Source organism: Leptinotarsa decemlineata, unplaced genomic scaffold (genome assembly GCF_025532065.1).
Source record: "Leptinotarsa decemlineata unplaced genomic scaffold, Ldec_3_MD MMD2_P_RNA_scaffold_2, whole genome shotgun sequence".
NCBI lineage: Eukaryota > Metazoa > Arthropoda > Insecta > Coleoptera > Chrysomelidae > Leptinotarsa > Leptinotarsa decemlineata.
The window spans coordinates 671,043-694,236 of record NW_027412529.1 but is presented as its reverse complement, the minus strand read 5'-3'; the positions used below and the strand labels follow the sequence as shown (position 1 = coordinate 694,236).

The 23,194-nt window shown below is 34.8% G+C and overlaps 2 protein-coding genes across 4 annotated transcripts; one reads left to right on the top strand and one right to left on the bottom strand.

Annotated features, from left to right (window-relative positions):
• Positions 1–1,251: 1,251 nt before the first annotated feature.
• LOC111509037 (ubiquitin carboxyl-terminal hydrolase 10) lies at positions 1,252–22,807 on the top strand. Of its 2 annotated transcripts, none has more exons than XM_023164709.2 (9): positions 1,252–1,453; positions 1,602–1,734; positions 2,608–3,047; positions 10,855–11,321; positions 11,420–11,660; positions 15,001–15,087; positions 19,083–19,247; positions 19,357–19,585; positions 22,196–22,807. In XM_023164709.2, exons 1-9 carry the CDS (start codon positions 1,436–1,438, stop codon positions 22,447–22,449), a joined length of 2,034 nt encoding a protein of 677 aa, XP_023020477.2. In that variant the 5' UTR covers positions 1,252–1,435; the 3' UTR covers positions 22,450–22,807. The 2 variants fall into 2 exon arrangements, with proteins under 2 accessions (XP_023020477.2, XP_023020476.2); XM_023164708.2 differs by having other exon boundaries at positions 1,253–1,453; positions 10,852–11,321.
• Positions 11,230–13,383, bottom strand: LOC141484987 (uncharacterized). 2 transcript variants are annotated; one of them, XM_074180798.1, is made up of 3 exons: positions 12,897–13,377; positions 12,618–12,839; positions 11,230–12,560 (listed from the first exon to the last, which is right to left on the bottom strand). In XM_074180798.1, exons 1-3 carry the CDS (start codon positions 13,065–13,067, stop codon positions 12,261–12,263), a joined length of 693 nt encoding a protein of 230 aa, XP_074036899.1. In that variant the 5' UTR covers positions 13,068–13,377; the 3' UTR covers positions 11,230–12,260. The 2 variants fall into 2 exon arrangements, with proteins under 2 accessions (XP_074036899.1, XP_074036893.1); XM_074180792.1 differs by having other exon boundaries at positions 12,618–13,383.
• Positions 22,808–23,194: the final 387 nt, after the last annotated feature.

The window sequence follows — 23,194 nt, the reverse complement described above, 5'->3', positions numbered from 1 at the left end:
TCTGAAATTTTGCCGGAATAAATTATAACTTTCACTCCTATCATTCATTCATTTACTACTTCATATATTTTTCTTAATAAAAGAATCAAGTTTCTTTCCACATAACAAAGAAGTGAGAATGAAGTTCTAACAATTAAATTCCGAATTTTCTAAAGTTTTTTGATAAATTTAGCATTGAGTTTTCTCATTGGTATACATAGTTTAACAGCAGATGTCTCTCATCACTCGTGCCCCGAAACTGTTCCATAGTTTCAGCATGGACACACCTCAGATTAATAATTGTTACTCTGAGGAACAAATATATCAAATTCCATAACAGATGTCAATGTCATGTTTCTTGTCGGTACCGAGCATGTTTATGGTTTTATACCGGTAAATTATATTTTAAACACATTCGGATGTTTTATCAAGAATATTCATGTAATCATTGTGCTTTAGTGAGCTATTTCAACTTAGTGACTGGTTTTACTGACATGTATCATTTTTATAAATTTCACATCTTTTTTGACACAGTCACCTTCACATTTTGTAGCTTTTCCCTGAAGGTGATAATACATTTATCGAAATATACATTTCCGTTCTGCTGTTTACCCAAAGATACTTTCCAAGTTTTTATTACAATTTGATACTTGATGAGAGTTCTATCGATGAATGAAGATACTGCCTTTGTTAGAACATAGTGTAAAAAGTACCCTTCTCAATCACAATTTTTCCCTTTATTTTGTATACAAATTGGAGTGTCGGTAAAGATAAATATAAATTTTCATAAAATATATACAGTTGGTACCATTATATAATAATCCAATATGTGCTGTGAAGAAAAATTTTTAAAATCTCCAGAGAAAAATCCTATATTATAGTAACACTGATGATATCAAGGTTTTTTTTAGCGAGGATGACTGATATAATACTTCTCTATGTTGTCGTAATCTTGAATATTCTGCCGACCAGCTGATTCTTAAATTCGATATATTAAATTTGACAAATAAACAAGGTAGCCAACTCAGAAAAAAAATGTGTTGAGAAAATCCTTATTGGTGTGAACGCCATAATAAAAAAAAATTAAACGACTTTCAAATAGCAAATTGAATTAAAAAAATGGAAATTACGAACACATCTATATACGACAGCTGATACCAAGGACATATACACAGATTAATAAACTATACATTTCGGTGCACACACTGGGTGTGCACCAAAGGCATTTTAACAATGACATCTGACATAATCTAGGGGATTTTTCTTTAAAATAAGAATATAGGAACGAGGACCGATATTCCAGTAGCTGGTTTGTGTTTGAGATGAATTGTAATGTGAGGAACTTAACCTTCCGATTGTACTTATGGTTATAAAATATTGTTTAGAAATTTGTTTACATTAAGGAGCTATGAATATTTGATTATCTAGTGCCGATTTCAAAAGTTACTCCGCTAAGATGGACATGTGTGATATAGTAAGTACTGCCGACCTCCCCAATGGTCTCTAACCTCTTGCAATCAAAAAATGTTGTCGTGTTTTGGTCGCCTTTCTACTTACATAATTAATTGGCGGGGTGTCATGAATAATCATCACGTATTAACATAACTGCATTAACTTTTCAGCGCTCTATAGAGTTCATAGATTTGAGCGGCATTGACTCCGTCGAGCAGAACAGGATTAGGACGTCTTTGCAGCAATATGACGCCAGTGTTCAGCTGCCCTGGGTGAAAAAAACTAAAACCAAGTCGAGCTCAGGTTAGTACAGAAGTTCAGCTCGACAATACAATTATTACTTACTAAACAGGTATCAAATTGTCAAGACCACTGAATATTCATCTTTCGAAAGTATTAAGGATGATGTATCTTGCCTTGATCGTCTCCCGCTTTGAATATGGCTCGATTATTTGGTCACCATTTTATACAAATCACTGTAACATTGGAAGTATATCCATTTCATAACCACAAAATCTCAAGAATTTGTTTTGTACTCTCTCAACGGCAATCTATTTATTATCATAAAATGAGGACAATATTATCGAGCCATAATCTAATATTGAGACTACAAGAGCCACGTAAACTATCCTTAAGACTTGAAAAGAGCCACGTTGAATAATGAATCAAGGCATTCTGCCGCCTTTACCACAATATGGTTAACTAGGTCTGTAAATTGAAGTTGTTCATCAAATTATAAACAAATCCTTTATTTAGTCGAAAACTGAAATTGCATCCTTTCATCAGATGCTTCTTTAACATATTTTAAATCAGCATCATTAATTTCTGAAATATAATCATTGGAAACCTTGATCCTTTAACAGAAATAGAATTTTGACAAGTCTTTATCCTCACTAGGTATTGGTAAAGTGCGATCTGTATGAAACTTCTTCGTGGAATATCCAGCTCGACGTAATTTGAAAAAGTTAGCACCAATCATTGTGATACTATATAAAATAAATTATATTTCTTTGAAGCATCTAATTAGTTGAAAGCAACTAAGTAGAGAACATGAATATGGCAAGTAGGATCTTGCCGAAAAGTCCTTATTTGAAAAAATAAAGTTGATGATGAAATGTAATGAAAGAAACGTCGCATTGCAAATTGGTTTATATCAGAAATTCATTTCATGAACAGGAAGACAGCAGCAGAGGGAAAACGTCCAAACCCAGGAAGGTATTCCTGAGATACAACCCATAGCTGTATCTTCGCCTTACGACTACTACCCGCACACTGTGATCTCCCCGACGATGTACCACCAGCATCCGCCCGTGATGGTACAGCCGATGCTGCCCTATCCGCATCCCCAATCGAGCGTCATCTATTATAACGCCCTCTCTCCGATGTCGCCCCCCTATCCCCATGTCTTTGTGCAACAGAATCCTGCCGTTCATGGGTACCCTCACAACAGTGGATTCGATTATCAGCAGACGGTGGAAGCACCGAAGATGGGCAGTGTGGTGGAAGACTCGCAGCAGAATGGTCAAGTTTTTTCGGAAGACCCGCAACAAAATGGTCAAGAGGAAGAGGAGGTAATTCAAAATGAGGCTGAAGTGAGTCCTCCGGCTGAACCGTCGGTGAGTGCATTGATTTTCTAATATTCACTATATAGTTGATTTCGACTGAATCACTTGTTCGGAATTGCGAAATAATTGAAAATCCGCTTGACATTGCCGAATTATTCAATAAATACTTCATTGGCAGCATAAAAGAATGTCGGGTGCAATTAGTGTGGTTTGGTTATAACTTTTGATACAATTCGAGTCAATACAGTACAAATATCATTACTTTAACCACTCACCTAGCGATTTGAGAGATATTAATAATGTGAAATTGATCATACTATAGAACCACTCAAAAGTTGAATATTTGTTTACTCCTGCAAGCAAATACAACTTGTCTATTCAGCTTTCTTCTGAACTACTACATTTATGAAAACACATGTGTGTCTGTATATATGTGTCTGTATATGTGTGTACATGTACATACAGACATACACAAACTCGTCCGCCATATTGGAGCCGCCATATTGGATTTTTCCGTTTTGACAAGAAAATCATAATCTTCGGCTCCAAAAACTCCCAGGTAATAATTTTTGAATTGAATCGGGTCATAAATACAAAACTCATCCACCATATTGAAGCCGCTGTTTTGTTTTTTTTATCTCTAACAAAAATTTGGTAATGCATTGTCACTGCAATTATGTACACTTATGAATTTCATATCAATCAAACGACTAGAAGTATGTCATATTCAACTTGCAAGATTTGATTTCAGGCAGACACCGAAATAATCATAATCTACAACCAGGTAAACCCTTAGATGAAAATTGTAAATAAAATTGAATCATAATTACAAAACTCGTCCGCCATATTGGAGCCGCCATCATGGATTTTTCAATTTTAACAAAAAAATCATAATCTCGGGTACCAATTTTAAATAGAATCGGATCATAATCACAAAACTTGTCCGCCATATTGTAGCCGCCATCTTGAATTTTAGAAATTTTCAATTTTGACAGCAGAATCATAAATCTGCTGTCAAAATTGAATAGGTTCATAAATACAGAACTTGTCCACCATATCGAAGCCGCCGTTTTGTTTTTTTCTCTAACAAAAATTTCGTAATGCATTGTCACCGCAATTATGTACGGCTACTGAATTTCAAATCAATCAAAAGACTAGAAGTGTGTTATAATTAACTTGCAAGATTTGACTACAGGCAAACACCAAGACAGGTGAAACTGAATAAAAGCTTGTGAAAAAACAGTACCTAACTGAAAAATGCTTGCTGCTGTTACTCTTTATATTTGAATTTTTTATTGTTATATTATCATAATTATTATTTATTTTATATTTATTATTATTAAGTAGGCAAGCCTTATATACAAAAAAAAAGAAAAATTACAAATTCATAAATATCTCACGACATTAACTATGTAAATATAATAACATTTTAAAGTACCTTTCAAGGAAAACCAAATATACATACATATCTATAGATTGTTAGGTTAGTTCACATTAAAAAATAAAAAATTACAAATATCATAATGAGCTGTCACTAATATACTTCTTTAATGATGACTTAAATTGATTTATTGAATTAGATTCTTTTACAAATTGTGGTAGTTTATTAAATTCGTTTAAGCCTTCATGAAATATACTATTCATTACAAATTTAGTGTTAGTTTTATTAATGTAAAAATTGTTATTTCTTCTCGTATTGTAATCATGAACTTCATTATATCTCAATAAGAATTTTTGAAAGTAATTGGGTAGCAATCCTTTATGCAGCTTAAATAAAGATCATAGTCATATATAATATACGTTCTTCAACTGAAAACCAGTTTAGACACTGTAACATCGATTTAATTGCTGAGTAACGGCTACATCCCAATATTAATCGCATGCCCCGATTTTGAAGCTTTTGCAGCGCAATTTTATTTTTACCAAGTAGAAAAAGTTATGTTGTACAATAATCAAAATGGAGTTGTATTAGGCTTTTAAAAAGAGTCAACCTAGCATACATAGACACTTTTTTACATATATGAGAGAGAAAAAAAAGTTTTTTAGATATTTTTTTACAAATAAAATCAGCATGACTATTTAGTTTTAAATTTTTATCAATTATAAAACCCAAATATTTTATTTCAGTCACAATTTCAATGCTAATATTATTAATTTTTTTAACAGCATTTGCCCAAACAATTTGATCATACTTATAAGATGATGTCAAAATCATACTTTTTGTTTTACCGACATTTAGTTTCAGTTTATTATTAAATAAATATGTTTCAATGCTATTTAAAGACCTATTCATTTCAACAATTGCCTGATCCAAATCTTCATGTATACAATAAACGAATGTATCATCTGCAAAAAGATTCATACAGTGTGATCCAGATATGTGATTAATATCATTAAGGTAAATAATAAAAAGCAACGGACCTAACACACTACCCTGGGGTATGCCACTTTCAATTATAAGTTCATCTGACAATTCTTTTCCAAATTTAGTTTTTTGTCTTCTGTTGAATAAGTAACTTTAATTTTTCAAGTAGAATATTTCGATCAATTGTTTCAAATGCCCTTTTAAGGTCGAGAAATGTCGCAACAATGTACTGATTTCTATCAATTGTATTTTTCCATTCAGTTATTAAAAATTGTAGAGACGTTTCACATGAGTGTCTAGCTCTAAAACCTGATTGGTTGCCTATAAACAATTTATTGGTATTAAAGTACTAAATTAATTGGTTATATACAGACATTTCTAACACTTTTTCAAGAGTTGGTAGTATATTCAATGGTCTAAAATGTTCAGCTTCAATTGAGTTAATTTTCGGTACAAGAACAACAGTGGAAATCTTAAATTGATCTGAAAACCCACCCGGTTCTAAGTGATGTCGCACCCTTAGAATGAAAGTGACTTAACTCAAAATTCCTGTAATACTCGATTTTACCATAAACTGACCTCATAAAGCAAACTCTATAACCCTGTAAAGAAAAAGTCACCTATCTCTAAGTATAACAGGGACAGCGCATGTTTCGGTCTCTTTTACTGTTCCCGCTATTCATTTATGCATGTTGTGTGAAAGAGGCAGAACTAGTATTAAGTCAGAAGTGTTTTCTAGTGGACGTGTAAAACATCGGCGGATCTCGAATTGTGTCTGTTTATTGCAAATACTGTGAAGGTAGGTAACAACAATTTTTTTGTAATAAAGTGACCATTTATAAAATAGGTCTGTATAGAACAAAATATGTTATAGTGTTCAGTGACCATTAACAGATTAGGTCCATTTAGTAAAAAATAATAATTAAAGACAAACGGCTCTTATACGAATAGGTCTATTTTTGACTAAAATCATACTTATTATTTTTGTTATTCTGAATATTGAGCCTGTTTAGTAGTAAAAATAAGAAGGATTAGTTGGCTATTTTTTTGAATACGTCACCTTAATATAAAAGTTTTGTACGTTATGTACCGATTTAAGTACTAAGTATTTTAACAAACCGATTGTTTGGGCATAAGAATGATGATCACGATCTTTAGTAATGAAGGATCGACTATAATAGAGAGAGAGTTTAAATCCAAACGATGAATTACAGTTTAATAAATTTGTTTTGTTTCAGACTTTACTTCACAAGTTTACTAGTTGAAATGACAACATCAAGACGAGTTCAAGAGATGTTTAGTTTGATGGGACTAACACCTCCAAAATTGCAGACTGTTGAAAAAGAAAAACAAGACAGGGAGCCTTTAGTTGAGTGTCTCAATAGCGATGTTGCTCAATGGGTAGAAAATCAGTATCGTGTAACAATCACCAATCCACCTATTCCGAATGACTGGAGTTGCGATAAAGAAAACCAACCTAATTCTGATGCTGTATATCATAATGAATGCTCATTACTACACACAACACTTCCGTCTCAAATTGAGGACTTACATACACACGTCCACCTAGATCGTGATGTAGGTGAAGTAATTAATGACAGCTACGAGGGTAACGTGGAAAAAACTCTGTCACAGAAAGCCATCATTGATCCTGAAATAAATAACATGTCATCATCATCATCATCGAAGATTTCATCTGGATCTCACCTCAGAAGAAAATCGACTCCAATGGATACATACAAGATGTCACCATTACACTCCGGCGAAAACGATGTGGACCTAAGCGATAGCGATCCGACATTAATTGTGCCAGAGAAGAAGGGTTCCAAAAGTCGTGAGAGTTTAACTAATTTTGACTCCCGCTCATCTCACAGTCAGACGTCTCCTCCTAACAATTCACCTGCCCGTAGTTTGTTGTCAAAAAAAAAATCTTCCCGTCGTAGTTCATCTTCTATAAGTTCATCCAGTAGCAGTTCTTCATCTAGCAGCAGTTCTTCATCTAGCAGCAGTTCGTCATCAAGTAGCAGTAGTGCACAATGCGACAAAAACACCAATCAAGATAACAATTATTTTTCCAACAGCAGAAAAAGGAGACGGGATACCACGAAATGGAAACAGACGTCCGCTAAAATTGCAAGGAATAGTGGGCAAGCATACACTTCTATCTCTAAATCAAAACGTCAAATCAAAGCACGCTCCGTAAAACCACCGTGTTCTCAAAGGTGTAGGTTGAAATGTCGAGACAATATCAGCGAAGAGCAGAGATCAAGTCTTTTCAAAAAATTCTGGGATTTGAATGAAATTGATCTACAGCGCTCCTTTATCAATTCAAGTATGGCCGAAATATCTCCAAAATATCGTTACTCTAATGCTGAAAATCCAAGAAAATTTAACCACGCATTCTATTTCACTCTAAATAATGAGAAACGGCGAGTGTGCAAAACATTTTTTTTGAAAACTTTAGACATTTCTGATCGCATGATTCGCACCGTTAAAAGCAAGAGAGACACTGAAGGTTTCGTGCAGAAAGACTTAAGAGGTAAGCATTACAGATATATTAAAGTTGACGCAAATATTATTCAAGATATGAGAGACCACATAAATTCTATTCCCCGGATAGAGTCTCATTATTTAAGAGCACAGACAACACGAGAGTACATCGATGGTTCAAGAACGATCACAGAAATATACAGAGATTATGTTGATAATCAAAAGCAAAATGATAAGACCTACGGAAAGTTCAACAAGTTCTACGAGATATTTACTACTGAGTTCAATATTGGCTTTTTCAAGCCAAAAAAAGATCAATGCGACTTATGTAATCAATACTTACTATGTCCAGAAGCTAACAGACTAAATATTCAAGGAAAATATGACACCCATTTGAAAGAGAAAATTTTATCCCGAGAGGAAAAGCGAACAGATCGCGAAAACGTCAGTGATACGACTGTTTGCGCAATTTTTGATCTTCAGGCTGTGATGCAATGTCCAACGGGCGATATTTCTGCCTTTTACTATAAATCGAGGCTCAACAGTTTCAATTTTACCATAGTAGAGTTGGATAAACCGAAGGAAGTAAAATCTGATTCTAAGTATTGCTGTTATAAAAGCGTAAATTGCTATTTTTGGGACGAAACTCAAGGTAAGAGAGGCTCAAACGAATTAGGATCTTGCTTATTCAACTACCTTCAATCTATTGATGCACGATCCGGAGGAAAAAAAATAGATGTCATTTTATATTCTGACAACTGTGGTGGCCAGAATAAAAATAAATTTATAGCGAGTTTCTTTTCATTTGCGGTTGTGTATTTTGAAAACATCCATTCCATAACTCATAAATTTTTGATACAAGGCCATACAGAAAATGAAGGGGACAGCGTGCATAGCTTAATAGAGAAAGAAGTGAAAAAGAGTCTTAAGTCTGGTCCCATATACATTCCTCAACAATACGTCACCTTGATGAGAAGTGCTAAGAAGAATGGATCCCCAATTCTTGTTCACGAACTTGATTTTCATTATTTTTTTGATTTAAAAGATCTACAAGTTCAATGGGGCTACAACTTCTCAGAAAATGAAGATAGAGAAACGTGTAACTGGAATAATATTAAATTGCTGAAGTTTACGAAACAAGATCCATTTCTGATCTATTACAAGACTTCTTACAAAGATGATTTTAAAATACTTAACGTCAGAAACAAAAGGAAGAAAATGCCGACACTAGAACAATTGGAACTTAGAAAACTGTATTCGGAAAGGATTGAGTTAAGTACTAACAAAAAAAAGGATCTCCGTGAGTTACTTAAAAAAAACTTGATACCAAATGTTTACGCTGCTTTTTATCAATCTTTATTTAACAATGAGTAAAAAAACCGTATTAAAACAAAGTTTTTACTACAAATCTTACTCGTCGTTATTAATGACTAATTGAAAAGATATTTTTTATTCTGCTATATAAGGATGTGATTTTTATTTTCTGTTTGAAATAGTAACTCTTTCATGTGATTCTCAGTTATTAAGAGTTTTGACTTTGAATGTTATTTTTCATTAATAAGTTTAAAGATATATTTTGTTTTGTTATCAAAGTATGTGAATTTTAATATATAATTTGCAAAAGTAACTCTTTTATGTGATTTTCAGTTAGGTACTGTTTGCTAAACTGATTAAACATAAGATTTTATAGTTTGTAAGCGTAATGTAAATTACGGGTAATCTAAGACTATGTTTCTAAAATAATGTGTTATTTGCTAGTCAAAAGAGGCAATTAGTTACTACAACCTCATTAATGATAAGACTTAAATGAAAAGTTATTAAGACTGTGTTAAAGACTTGAAATAAATAGATACATTTGATTTTAAAAAATTTGCATTTCAATTTACTACGTTATATTCACAGAACTCTCAGTACAACAATGACTTATTATTTATTATGTCAACAGAACGCTCTCCAATATGCGTCATAAACAGACCTAACTCATAAAAAATCTCAAAAAGTTCAAAAATAATTTTGCAATAGTGACTCAATTTGTAACTACTTTATATTTAATGTCAAAATATATATTAAAAATATTATAAATACAAAATTACTTGGCCACGGTGTACTCAAAAGGCTAATCCATAAATCTGCTAAAAATCGATCTAATGCGTCGGAACACAAAAGAGTTATATTGAGATGTATTCAATACTATACTTTTTTGAAAACTTTCTTGCTCATTTACCACAAACTGCATTTTTTGAATTAAGTCACTTTCATTCTAAGGGTGCGATGTGTTAATTAAATTTAATATTGCGTACCCAGCTACATCAAACCTTTTTTTTAAGAAATTATCATTTAAAATTTCTGCTTTCTTAGTTTTGTCAAGCGAGAATATAATATTTCTTAGTTCATTAATTGTTAAAGGCGCGAATTCAGTGTAATTAGCTGATATAACAGGGTAGTCATGGGTCCATTGCTGTGCATTTTGAAAAACTGAAGTTATTTCATTTACACTATATATGAAATATAAATTGAAATTATTAGCAATGTCTATTTCCTTAATTAAAATTACATTTTGATTATTAAACACAAACTGAATACGGCTAACAACATCTTTCAATTCAATACTATGAATTCAGGGAAATACTTCACAGGGTTGTTTTTGTAAATCTGCTCTTATTTATCTCGATTTTAGTTAAGGTCATCTAAGAATCTGGAATTCCCCGAGTCCTTTATTTTTTTTTCTTATACCTATCTACAGCTCTAGTAATTTTAGGAAAAAACTAGAGGAAAGAAAAATAAAATATAATGATTTAAAACACTCGGCACATGCATCAAATAATGTGAGCATTGCATTTCCACAGATAAAAATTTCTAAGTATATCTAAAGAAGACCTAACCTTATTCTTCGATATCATTTTATAATTATTGGTAGGGACTTATCCTTTCAAAAATACCAATCAATCCTTGTCTGACTGGTTATAAACACGTATTCAATTAAGGATGTATATATTGCAGCAGTTTCCTGAAGAAGTAATTCCCAACGGAGTTGCAGTGTCCCCAAAAGAAGTAATTCCCAACGGAGTTGAAGTAACGAACCCCACCCCTGCCGCGAAATCATGGGCAAGTCTGTTCAAATCCGGCAACGCTAATGTTACTTCTGCACCTGTCAACAAAGACGTTTCTGGCCATGCTGTCAAAGACGAAACCAATCTACTCACGTGTCCCATCAAGCACCCCAGAAGGGCCGACCAGTTTGTGGATCCTGACAGTTACAGGATGGGCGAGTTTTTGACTACGTATACGATCGATAACAGAGCAGTGAGTTTGATGCCAAGGGGTTTGCTCAATGAAAGCAATTACTGCTATGTCAATTCTATTTTGCAAGCCCTGATCGCTTGCCCACCACTCTTCAACTTGTTGAACAGCTTGAGCAAGAACATCTCGTCGAACGAGAAAAGAAAATCCTCCCCAGTTATAGATGGAATGTAAGTATGATCTTCTCTTTGTACGTGGTGGTATAGGAGAGTCCAAACACCGAGCCTTTGGGAAGTCTCGTTCTTCTACAATCCTTGATTTGTTTCAGGTGCCGTTTCGTGAGGCAGTTCGACTTCTTGCCCGCCAACATTAGGACGAAAGACAGGAGAGTGGACAAAAATGCCAAGAACGACCAAACAGTTATGGTCAATACGGGCATCCCGTTCGGTCCGACGTGGATTTATAAAATGCTGCATAGCATGCGAACCGACTGGATCGAGGGTAGGCAGCAAGACGCCGAAGAATTTCTAGGTTTTCTGTTGAACGGGCTCAACGATGAAATGCTGGAGGTAAGTTTAGAATAGAATAGAAGTTTATTCATCACTAAAGTTCACATGTACAACATAAAAAAAGTGTAAATACATGAAACTTATTGGACTAGTCACAAAGAGAGCTTAAAAGTAATTTATTTCTGACCGGGATATTATAAGCTTATATCGTCATAGTTACGCTATCAATAAAGAGGGTCATAACTCCCTTGGGACATTATAGATTTTATAATTCCCTCTACCTTTCACAAGTAAAAATAAATAGAAATGAAAACTGAACCATATTTTATTTATTCACGTCATTACAAATAATAAATGTACAATTTTGAAATGTTCCCTGAAAATTACTTCCGCCACTGGAAACAATTTCTTCTTTTGTATGGCTGGAGCTTCTGTTCACTACAGTCGAGGTACCTGCCTCTTCTGATGACAAAGTAGACAACATACGCGCCGTTTTATTTCTCAATTCGATGCTATCCTCCAAATACCCCTCCGCCACCGTGGAACTTTTCCAACCTCCGTGTCTTTTTAAGTTAGTCATAGTTGCTCCTGCATTGGCTAGAGCAGTAGCAGAAGTGGGACGAAGGCAATGTCCCGTATAGGAAGATGAGTTTGGCAATCCTAAATACATTGCGATTTCCCAAACATGTTTTTTCCAATTGGCTGAGATGTACATTTATTTTGTCGGAAGCTCAAAAAAAATCGTTCAATACCTTTAGGACGCAAAGACATATAAAGTCTTAATAAAGGCAAAGCGGAGAACTCTTTTTCATCCACAACTGTAAATTTCTTCGATACACCAGTTTTACTTTCCGGTACGTTCACTACCATAACGGAATCCCGGTCCTCTATATCCGATATCTTCATATTCAAAAGTTCCTGACTTCTGCATCCTCCAAAATAACCCATAATCAAAACAACCTATAACAAAAAAAAGGAAATAAATACACACAAAAAGGAAAATAAGAAAAAAATTACCTTATGCAATAAATGAATATCATTAGGAGCGTCCTTTAGGAATCTGATAACATCTTTAGGAGATAAAACAGCAGACTTTTTCGGCTTATAACTCTTACTCTTCCGTTTCAAAAAAGCCTGTAGTTCATTGAACTTGGTGATATCTCGTTTCTCATGTATAGTCACCATCGATTTTAGCATTGACCATTTAGTCCATAAAGAATTCGGACTATACGTTTCTGACTGAAACGAATAAACACAATTACTACCAAATCTACCAAAAAACAGAAAATTCCTTACCAGTTCTTGAAAATATGCCAGAAATACAGTTTCAGTGACATCTTTTGGCATAACATTTTTCCGTGTCAGCCAGTCCAGATATATCTTGTATTCTTTTTGGTATACGGCTTCACTTTTCGATGGAATTAATGATTCTCTTGCTTGTTCAGCTTTTTTCAAAATATCCTCCATTATATTTGGGGTAGAAAACACGTTTTCACCGCAAACACAGCTTGATAACAAAGTTCTGTTTATAAACAAGTAACATAGCAACAACCTAGCAACAAGAAAACTCTACTATAATCAACGGTACCTGATTCAAATATACCGGGAAAGTAATGAATTGGTACATTTTTCCGTTTCAAAAATGAACAAAATTTTATTGAAATCGGTCAGAAATAAAATTATCTATGTACCACGGGAATTAATGAGCCTTAATAACCTCAGGCAATTGCTGTCCCTCGGGCCAGAGGCCCTCGGGACGCAAACTTTGCCATCAGTAATTAAGGCCCTCCTAATTCCCTTGATACATAAATAACTATAAAATTTACAAGATTATACATATACATTTTTGATAAGTAAAATATTAAAATATACAATGAGCATCAACAATTTAAAAATTCTTGAAGAGAGTAAAAATTCATTCAACCAACATTTTAGTTCATTCCTACTCATTAAACTTAACTCAGGATGAATAGCCATGAGTTTGTTATAACATTTAATACCTTGATATACATGGGAGTCTTGACCATCTCCTAATCATGAGTATGGCTGGTATAATCTTTCACTGTTTCTTGTACAGTAATTATGTATATATTTTTTTTTCCTCAAATAATTTTCATCTTTTTTAACGTATTATATGATCTGCAGCACATAAACTGAGGGGACTGTGAGAATTCCTAGTTGATTGAACCATTTTCTACATGATGTTTTGGAGTGCACTCCTGCCATACATCTGATAATTCTTTTTTGCATAACAAAAACTCTATTCATATGTACAGAGTTACCCCAAAACATTATTCCATAACTTATTGTCGATTGCACTATTCCAAAATAAGCCAGTTTATGGGTTTCCAGAGATATTGTACCTTTCAATTGCCTGATGATGAAGCAACTTGTGCTTAATTTATTTGTTAGATCATTAATATGAGGATCCCATGTCATTTTTTGATCTACTTTGATACCTAGAAATTTGATGTAATTCACCTGTTCTATTGTTTGATGATTAACTCTTATTAGAGGACTGAAATCATAATTTATATTTTTTGTTGTAAACACCATAAAAAATGTCTTGGACAAATTCACTAGCAATCCGTTGAACACACACCACTCATGAAAATCATTAGCACAAATATTTGCCTCGATTACAGTATCCTGTAATTTATTCTCAGAAATCAGAATATTAGTATCATCAGCATACATAATGATTTTTTTTGGCTCAGAGCATGAATAAACCATATCATTTATAAAAATTGTGAAGAGAACTGGCCCCAATATAGACCCCTGAGGGACACCAGTGTTCACAATATTTTCTTTAGATTTTTTACGTTTATCACCACTATTTGTTGTCTGTCATGGAGATATGAAGCAATCCAATCACTTGTAACTCCTCGTATGCCAATTCGGTGTAATTTTTCCAAGAGTAGTTGGTGATCAACTGTATCAAACGCTCTACTTAGGTCAAAATAAGCAAGGGGATTTTGTTTATTATTAAGGCAGATATAGACGGTAGTATTGAGATCAGATATGGCGGTATTTTTTGATTTGTTCCTTCTAAATCCATTCTGAAAATAAAATAATAAGTTATGTTGATTCAAAAATTTATTGAGACGTTCATTATATGCCATATCAAAAATTTTGGCTAGTTGGCTCTGTAAGCAGACATTTCGGTAATTATCTACTATCTCTCTAGATCCTTTGTTTTTGAAAATTGGTATAGATTTAGAGACCTTTAGATGCTTGATGCTATAATAATAAGATTATCTTGAGGAAGATGACATTTTACAGTGGGGATGGTGTAACACATTAAAAAACAAAAAAATTACTGATGATAATACAACAAATGAAAATATTTATTTTGACTGGAAAATTTTTGAGGTAAATTGTGTTTTTTTGTTTGTTTCAGTCAATAGAGTTGGTTAAATCTTACACCGAACATGAAAAACCTACCGTTGACTCTGCTGTGGAAACTGATTCAAGTGATGAGTGGAAGGTAATCTCTAAATTGCTAATTTCTTCCAAAAGTTGTGATATTTTTTTGAAATTTTGTGTTTTTTTATAATAAGTCTAAAGACTATTAAGGAGATATGCATATGAAAAAATATATACAGGGTGTAACTGAATAAGTGTAAAACATTTAAGGAGGTGATTCCTCATCAAAAAAAAGATAGGATCTTTCATATAAAGAAACTTCATTGAAGCATCCTTTGTTAGGATACAGCCCCTTAAAGGGAGTACATGAAATTTATATAACAATTTTTCTCACAAGCACTGAAAAAGTTACAATATTGAAATTAATCTGACGTTTTGTACTACTAAAAAAACACTTAGCCAGTAATTTATTTGGTTTACCCCATGATTGTAAGGGGTGGAAAAAGCAACCCCTAAAATTTATTTCCAATGTAACTTTTTGTCTTATTATTTGTTTACCATTTAAAAATTTATTTACGATAGCCTGTTTCATTCTAAACAAAAAATGTCTCTTGAGTTTTTTGCCCAAAATGAACCAGTTCGCAGTAAAAATTTATTTTAGGAAAACCTACAGAGATACATCGTCATAAATGCGAACTGGATTTATTGTTATTTTGTAGTTAGTACCTGCATTAAACGATTAACGGGTAATAAACAAAACTAATTTATTAATAACAAAACACAACATGTAGAAATCATAGTAAATGTTCAATATGTCTACCTTCAAACATTACGCATGCGTCTAGACGTCGGCGCATTGAGCCACGTATTCGCTCAAATATTCCTGGAGTCTCTCTGATTACCCTGCACGCATCGATGATGCGGTTTCTTGAGTCCTCTACATCGCGAACAGAAGTACGATAAACCAAATGCTGTAAATGACCCCAAATAGAGAAATCGAGAGGATTGAGATCCGGGGATCGAGCGGGCCAGTTCTGTGGTCCTCCTCGACCTATCCTCTGATTTGCATATGTTTCAGTTAAATGCTGACGTGCTACTTGACTAAAATGGGCGGGAGCCCCATCATGCATAAAAAACGTATCCCTTCTGACGCCCAAAGGAACTTCCTCCAGCAGTACTGGAAGCACTTCTCTCAAGAATTGAACGTATGCCTCACCATTTATTCGAGAAGGTAGAAAATTAGGCCCAATTAAATCATCCCCAATAACTTCGAGCCGCACTTTAAGAGAAAACTGTTCTTGATGATTAGTTTCAACAATAGCGTGAGGGTTTTCATCAGCCTATATGTGGTAATTATGAAAATTAATAATCTTGTCCCGAGAAAAACTACATTCGTCTGTGAATTCTATCGTCTTCAGAAAGTTCTTTTGCCAAATGAACCATATTCTCGTAATCGTTGATGAAGTCGAGCAAATACATATTCTATGTGAAGGATGCTGCCGTTGAGGATACATTTCAGCATATCTTCTAGAAGCTTCTAATCCATTCCCCTGCGACAGACCGTAAACGTAATGCATATCAGCCATTTCCTCATTTGTATATGCCATTTTAATAACAAGTGAATTATTAAAGTAACAAATTTAGATCAGAACAACAACACACAATTAATATTAATTCAATTTCGAAAATTCACAAACTGACAGCGTCATACCAATTTAATTGTCACTATCGCTTACAGCGACCTACTAGATAGATTAGTTTAGTATTTATAATTTTTTGCTGAGAACTGGTTCATTTTGGGCAAAAAACCCAAGAGACGATTTTTGTTTAGAATGAAACAGGCTATCGGAAATACATTTTTAAATGGCAAACAAATAATAAGACACCTAACCTAACCCCTTACAACCATGGGGTAAACCAAATAAATTTCTGGCTGTCTTTTTGGTAGTAGAGAACGTCAGGTTAATTTCAATATTGTAACTTTTTCAGTGCTTGTGAGAAAATTTGTTGTACAAATTTCATGTACCCCCTTTTAGAGGCTTAAAGAAAAATCTGTTTTTCCGTTAACCAGCTGTCGCACCCCTACGAACGACAACCCTCAGAAGTCGAAACTTGTGCGAGCTAAGGATTAATGAGGTCTTACCTTTTAACGTGTGATTCCTAACACGGGTTGGACGATAGCAAGTGAAGATCGATCGTTCAGACTAGGGCTTGAACCACCGCCCAACACGGCTCCATGGAGCATTCATTACTTGGAGGATCTTCGAAGTATGCAGACGTATGTTTGTACATAGACAAACAAGCACATGATGAAACCCTGTACCGTGCATTCTCTCTCACACACACACATACACACACAAAATCTCATATGAAAAAAAAATCTGAACGATTCATGCACCAGACACTTCAAGGTCACAACGCCTTGACTTCACTGCACAACAAAAAAAGCAAATAACATGTCATATTGGTGGGGGGAGGATTAGAACCGGGAAAAAATTTCTGAACGATCCATACACCACACCCTTCAAGGTCACATCACCTTGACTTCACCAAACAACAACCAATAAAAAAGCAATTAATACGTCATAGTGGTGGGGGGAGGCTTAGAACCGGCTCAAATCTCCTACTTATAAGAAATAAAAAACACTGTGGCAAATAAAATATTCAGGACTAACACAATGACACACAAATGAATAGCTTTGTCTGTGATTTTTATGGAGTGATGCCAGTTTTCATTGCTGTAAGAAAAAATTAGAATAAAAAAAGGAAATTATTTCGATTATTAAATGATTAAGTAGAAGTTTGCAGTATTGCTCTCTTTCATGACCAACGAGGACTGTGGGGTTCTTGATATTGAGTTTTAAGATTTTCCCATGCGTTATGAAACTGTGTTTTTAGGTAACGCCCGGCTTGGCCAGTATAGGATTTTGGACAGTTTCTGCTGTTCAATTTGTGAACTTTGTTTGTGTATCTGGCGGTTTTTTAGTTTTCTGTTAAGAAAAAAACAACAAGGATATTCATATGCTCCATCAAGTCAATTCGAGTGAGTGAACAAATCACCTACGCCGAACCGCTTGGCTACCGCTTGGTATCTTAACAAGGGATGCTCCAATGAAGGTTCTTTATATGAAAGATCCTGTCTTTTTTTCGATGAGGAATCACCTTCTTAAATGTTTTACACTTACTCAGTTACACCCTGTATTTCGAAATTCATCTCTCCCAACATATCTACACTGTAGGTTCGGGTGAATGCATGCCGGAAAATTACTTCCCTGGCTAATACCACGCTGGACATTGAATTATATCTGACAAACATGTATGTAAGATACTTCACAAAAATATAGTGTTGGTTTCAGGGTGATATTGCTTCTGGATGATCTGGAAGCATGTGCAAGACCATTGTATGAGGTATCATGCACGCTGACGGATATTATCCAATGCCCAGCGTGGAGTTAACTGAGGAAGTAGTGGTTTTCCAGTAGATTTCATTCAAAAATTATGCTATTTCATAGACTTATAAAAGCTTATAACAGTTTTAAGTTTATAAGAATGTTGGGTCACAGGTTTTGGTTTAGGTAAATCTCAGATCACAGTTTTAAGCACTGCAGTCACAGTTGATTTCAGCAAGTACATTTTTGTAATTGTCTCAAATGATTTTATTCAAATTTGAAACCCGTTTGAATAATGTTATTCAAGTTATGAAAAATATAAATTGTAATTTCAAATAATATTGCTTGAAAATAGATATTTTGTTAATAGTTCACAATTTTTGACAAGAATGTAAACAATAAATTGATGGATGTAGCCGTTACTACGTGGTAGGAGATAATAATTCAAAGAGAAATTTTCATTTCTCTTTTCATAATGTAAACAGTTTATAGCCGCATTTCCAGTAAACACAGTTTTTATTTTTATTGTGGGGAATGTTCCTGAATGTTTTTGATGTCTTTGAATAATTCTAAAATAGTCATTTGTCGTATTAGTTTTAGAAAAACAGTTTTATGAAAAAAGAAACCTCATTATTTTTGGAAATCGAGTTGAATTTTCGTCAACTCTGTTGAAATATTGAATATTCAAAAAATTTGAGACTAGTATTTTATAATACACATGTTCCAGGTGATGGGATCAAAAAATAAAGGATGCGTGACCAGAAGAACCCACTTTGCCAGAACACCGATAATTGACATTTTTGGGGGGCAACTCAAGTCAAGCATACATCGTGCCGGAGACCACATTACCGAGAATATTCAGCCTTTCCTCACGCTGCCTCTCAACATCGAGGTATGTATAACGATAATAATGATGATTGATAATGTAAAATATGAAAGTATTGTTGAAATGATGAATTGTGTTTCAGAAGAATAATTGTAACCTTGTTTTTTTCCCTTAGAATGTAAAGACTGTCAGGGAGGCGCTCGAGGCACTCGTCACCAAGAACAGATTAGAGGGGCTGACTTCGTCGAAAACTAACGAGCAAGTCGAAGCGTGGGAGCAAGTAATGCTATGCGAACTTCCCGTTATCCTCATATTGCATCTGAAGTGTTTCGATTACAGCTACAACGGATGCACGAAGATTATCAAGGCCTTGGAGTTTGGAATCGACTTGAAAATTGATTCAAGTAAGTGATTGTTTTTCTTTTTTGATTTATGGCCGCCGTTACCAGAGCTGTCAGGTGACTGCTGTCTTTCTGTATTTTTTCATCAATCTCTCCCAATTACGTTTCATTATATTTCTGCTTGTCGACTCCTCCCACTTCCCATTTTCCGTACCTTGTCCAAGTTTCTGTCATATTATCTTCCGTTTTTTTCTTTTGATTCCTCTCTCTTGTACACCCTGTGTACAAGGTAAAACCTTTCTATCTAACGATCAGATGATACATATTATTTTTTTCCTCTAATCTCTCTTCCTCTTCTCAGCCTTTTTATCCCCCTCCTCTAACTCTATGTTTCCCTCTGTATCACCATTTTTTATTCATTTATTCCTCTATCTTTATTAATTAATTGATGATAGATATCGATTCATTCTCATTTGTATCCAGTACAGCATATGTTCAATTTAACTTTGGCTAATTCTGTATTTCTTCATATATCTCAATCCTCTCAAAATTTTCATTTTTATTTTCATTGAATTTTCATCTGTTTTTAGTTCCACTTATCCTTATTCTATGCTTATCCTTTCCTCGCATATACTTACTGGTGAGTTGGTTGATGTTTTTTACAAAAGACTCTATGGTATCTCTGACGAATGCTTGCAAAAAAAAGAAATAAAGTACAATAATAAATTCCCCCATCGGTATAGCGCTGAACTTAGGCAGAAAATAAAGGAAAATCTGTTTAAAACAAAATCTGTTTAAAATATGTTTTTCCGTTAAGCAGCTGTCGCACCCCTACGAACGACAACCCTCAGAACCCGCAGTACAATTTGTTTTTCTCTTACTGACCGAGACTCCGACTGTTTTACCTTTTTCGACGTGGAAGGCCCGACCATGTCTCCCATTTTTTGAGTAGTTTGAGAACGGTGTAGAAATATAATTATGTAACGCTTAAACACTTATAAGCACTATTATTTTCACCAATTGTTATCACAACACGTCGATTTTCTGACTAACTTAACTGTAAAACGTACAATTCACGCTGTATAATTTACAAACGAATGATACTCTCATGGCTGCAAGTACATTAGTGAGGACTGCAACGATGAGATGGAAGTTACGGTAAAGTGACAAAGAAATATCGTTGCGTACAGCGTTGCCACTAGTTGTAATAAATATCTAACACTATACAGAAAATAATGAATTTTAACTGATCAGTAATCAGGAAATGTATAAGTATTACTCATTACAAGCTCATTACTGATTTTTGTTATAAATAATACCTTTTAATCGTACTAGTATTGTGTATTATCTATAATTTGCCACAACCTACAACTCTACTGCTTACTATATTTTGATTCTGCTATAAACTGGTAACGTAAAATTTAGATATGACAACGCGCTTTACTCTCAATCATTATTGGTTTCACTATAGGAAGAGACTTGAGAAGTCGTTCTCTCTCTCTCACTCTGTTCTAACGAACGCAGATCTAGTGGGCGGAGCCATAATGGAATTCAGAAAGCTCTTCCTACATTTGACAAGCTGTACTTTTACATTTATTTAGCATTCTCACATTATGTTGGTCTTCCTTTTGAATTTTTTGTTTTTTCTTTGTTCTGTTTCACGAGAGAGAGGGAGAAAGAGGTAGGAGTTCTATTTTGGGAGGGGTAAAGAGAGAAGATGGCGATTGGGGGAGATAAAAAGGAGAAAGTAGAGAATGGAGAGGATGCATTAGGGATGATGTAGTGAGGGAGATAGAGGGAGGGAATTAGAGAGTTTTGAGAGGGGGTAGGGAAGAGAGGGGGAGAAAGGAGATAAAAGAACGAAGGAGAACGATGGTGGAGGTAAGGAGGATGAATTTTGGTTGTTTAAACAAAATGATGTAAATTTCTATGAGATAACACTTACTTTTCTTCTTTACATATCAACTCATGGTTTTCTTGTCTTGTGGCTATTATTTCTCGTCCTCACATTACAATGGCGTCTCTTTTAAATTTCTTCTCGCACATTTTTATTGAGGGAGAGAAGATCGTGCTTTTGAGTAAGAGGGAGATTGGGGGAGATAAGGAGGGCATCAAGAATGATGGGGTTGGGGGATCAGGGAGGATTGAGTGGGGGAGAGAGGGGCAGAGATGAAGGAGAAAGGTGGGGGAGAGAGAAGGGAGATGGTACGAGTGAGGAGAGTGATAATTGAGATAGGGAGAGGTAGAGGGAGAATGAAGTGGAGGAGAGAGAAGGAGAGGATGAGGCAGAAAGAGAGGGGACGGTGAGAGGTAGGGAGAAAGGGAGAGATTTTAGGTCTATGTACTTAGAAATATTAAAGCAAGACAACCTCTGCTTTTAATCCTTCCAGTTTTGAAATGAGTCACTGGGATTTTTTCGGGAATTAGGTCTGTGTTAAATTGATCTCCTCATTCATCAGGGAACGATTTTGCTTTTGCAGAGTATAGTGGAATATCTTCAATTTGATTTGGCACTTAAAAAAAATTCCTTCTTATAATATAAGAAACTTTTCCAATCTTGTTTTTGTGATCTCACTCTTTGTGTTGCTCACTCTTTGTTTCCTTTCTTCTGAGATCAACAATTTGGGTTTTTTTTTTTAAGTTGCGACTGATTTCAATTACCATCTTTTCCAGAACTGGTATCTTCGAAAACACAGTCTCCAAAGGAGAAACAGTACAAACTGTTCGCCGTCGTGTACCACGACGGCAAAGAGGCCAACAAGGGGCACTACGTAACTGACGCCTTCCATGTCGGATATAACTGCTGGTTGAGGTACGACGATTCCTCGGTCAAGACAATACAGGAGGAGCACCTGCTGAAGCCGCAGGGAACGCGAGTACCCTATTTGCTGTTCTACAGGCGCAGCGATACGATCCGACTTAAATAAGGCCCCCCAAGGGGGATGAGGTTGCTGCGGTTACGTGGGGGCCAGGGAGTGGAAGCGGCCGGGCCATTTCCCACGAATACGGGCCGTCTGGGAACGTGCGGAATTCCTCTGTCGAGTTTTTACCGGATTTGTTGGTTTTAGTAGATTTTTATTCTTGCAGCGATGATCGAACAGCAGCGCGTGTCGCACGTTTTCAGTCGCTCTGCCAAACAAGTTTAATTAGGTATCTTATTTTAATAAATGAACTTTATACAGTTTGACATTTTTACCTGTAAATATTTATTATGATAGAATGTTATGCGAAGTGCATGTTATTATGATGATTCTGGAGGAGACCAATAAATTTTTTATTATTGAACATAGTGAAGTTTCAATTGAGAACAGTAGAAAGCAGTCCTGAGTGCCTCTCATTTTCACTAGTTCGAAGGTATCTTTCAATTTGAGGCTTTTGGCGAACTTTCGAAAGCGCCCTCTTCTAAACAGTATACGAAGATGTGAAATACTGTCAAGGGTAGTTCTCATCTTTCATAAGAGATGGCAGTAATGTGCAATTTTTCAAAAATTTGAAACAAATTACTTTTAGTGGTTTATTGTGATTTTGAAGAATGAATGAGAATCAAACAATTTTCAGAGATATACTAAGACATTCCCAAAATAAGAGTCACCTCTTTTGAAGTATGGAAGTTTTATGAAACTTATAACTTACATTGTCACTTATATGGGCAGTTAGTATCTTCACAGAGAG

Coding starts and splice junctions, on each gene's coding strand:
- LOC111509037 (XM_023164708.2), top strand. Junction 1,735..2,607: donor TAAAACCAAGTCGAGCTCAG/GTTAGTACAGAA, acceptor TTTCATGAACAG/GAAGACAGCAGCAGAGGGAA. Junction 19,586..22,195: donor CGACTTGAAAATTGATTCAA/GTAAGTGATTGT, acceptor CATCTTTTCCAG/AACTGGTATCTTCGAAAACA.
- LOC141484987 (XM_074180792.1), bottom strand. CDS start 13,067: ATGGAGGATATTTTGAAAAAAGCTGAACAAGCAAGAGAATCATTAATT. Junction 12,561..12,617: donor ATATTCATTTATTGCATAAG/GTAATTTTTTTC, acceptor TTTTTGTTATAG/GTTGTTTTGATTATGGGTTA.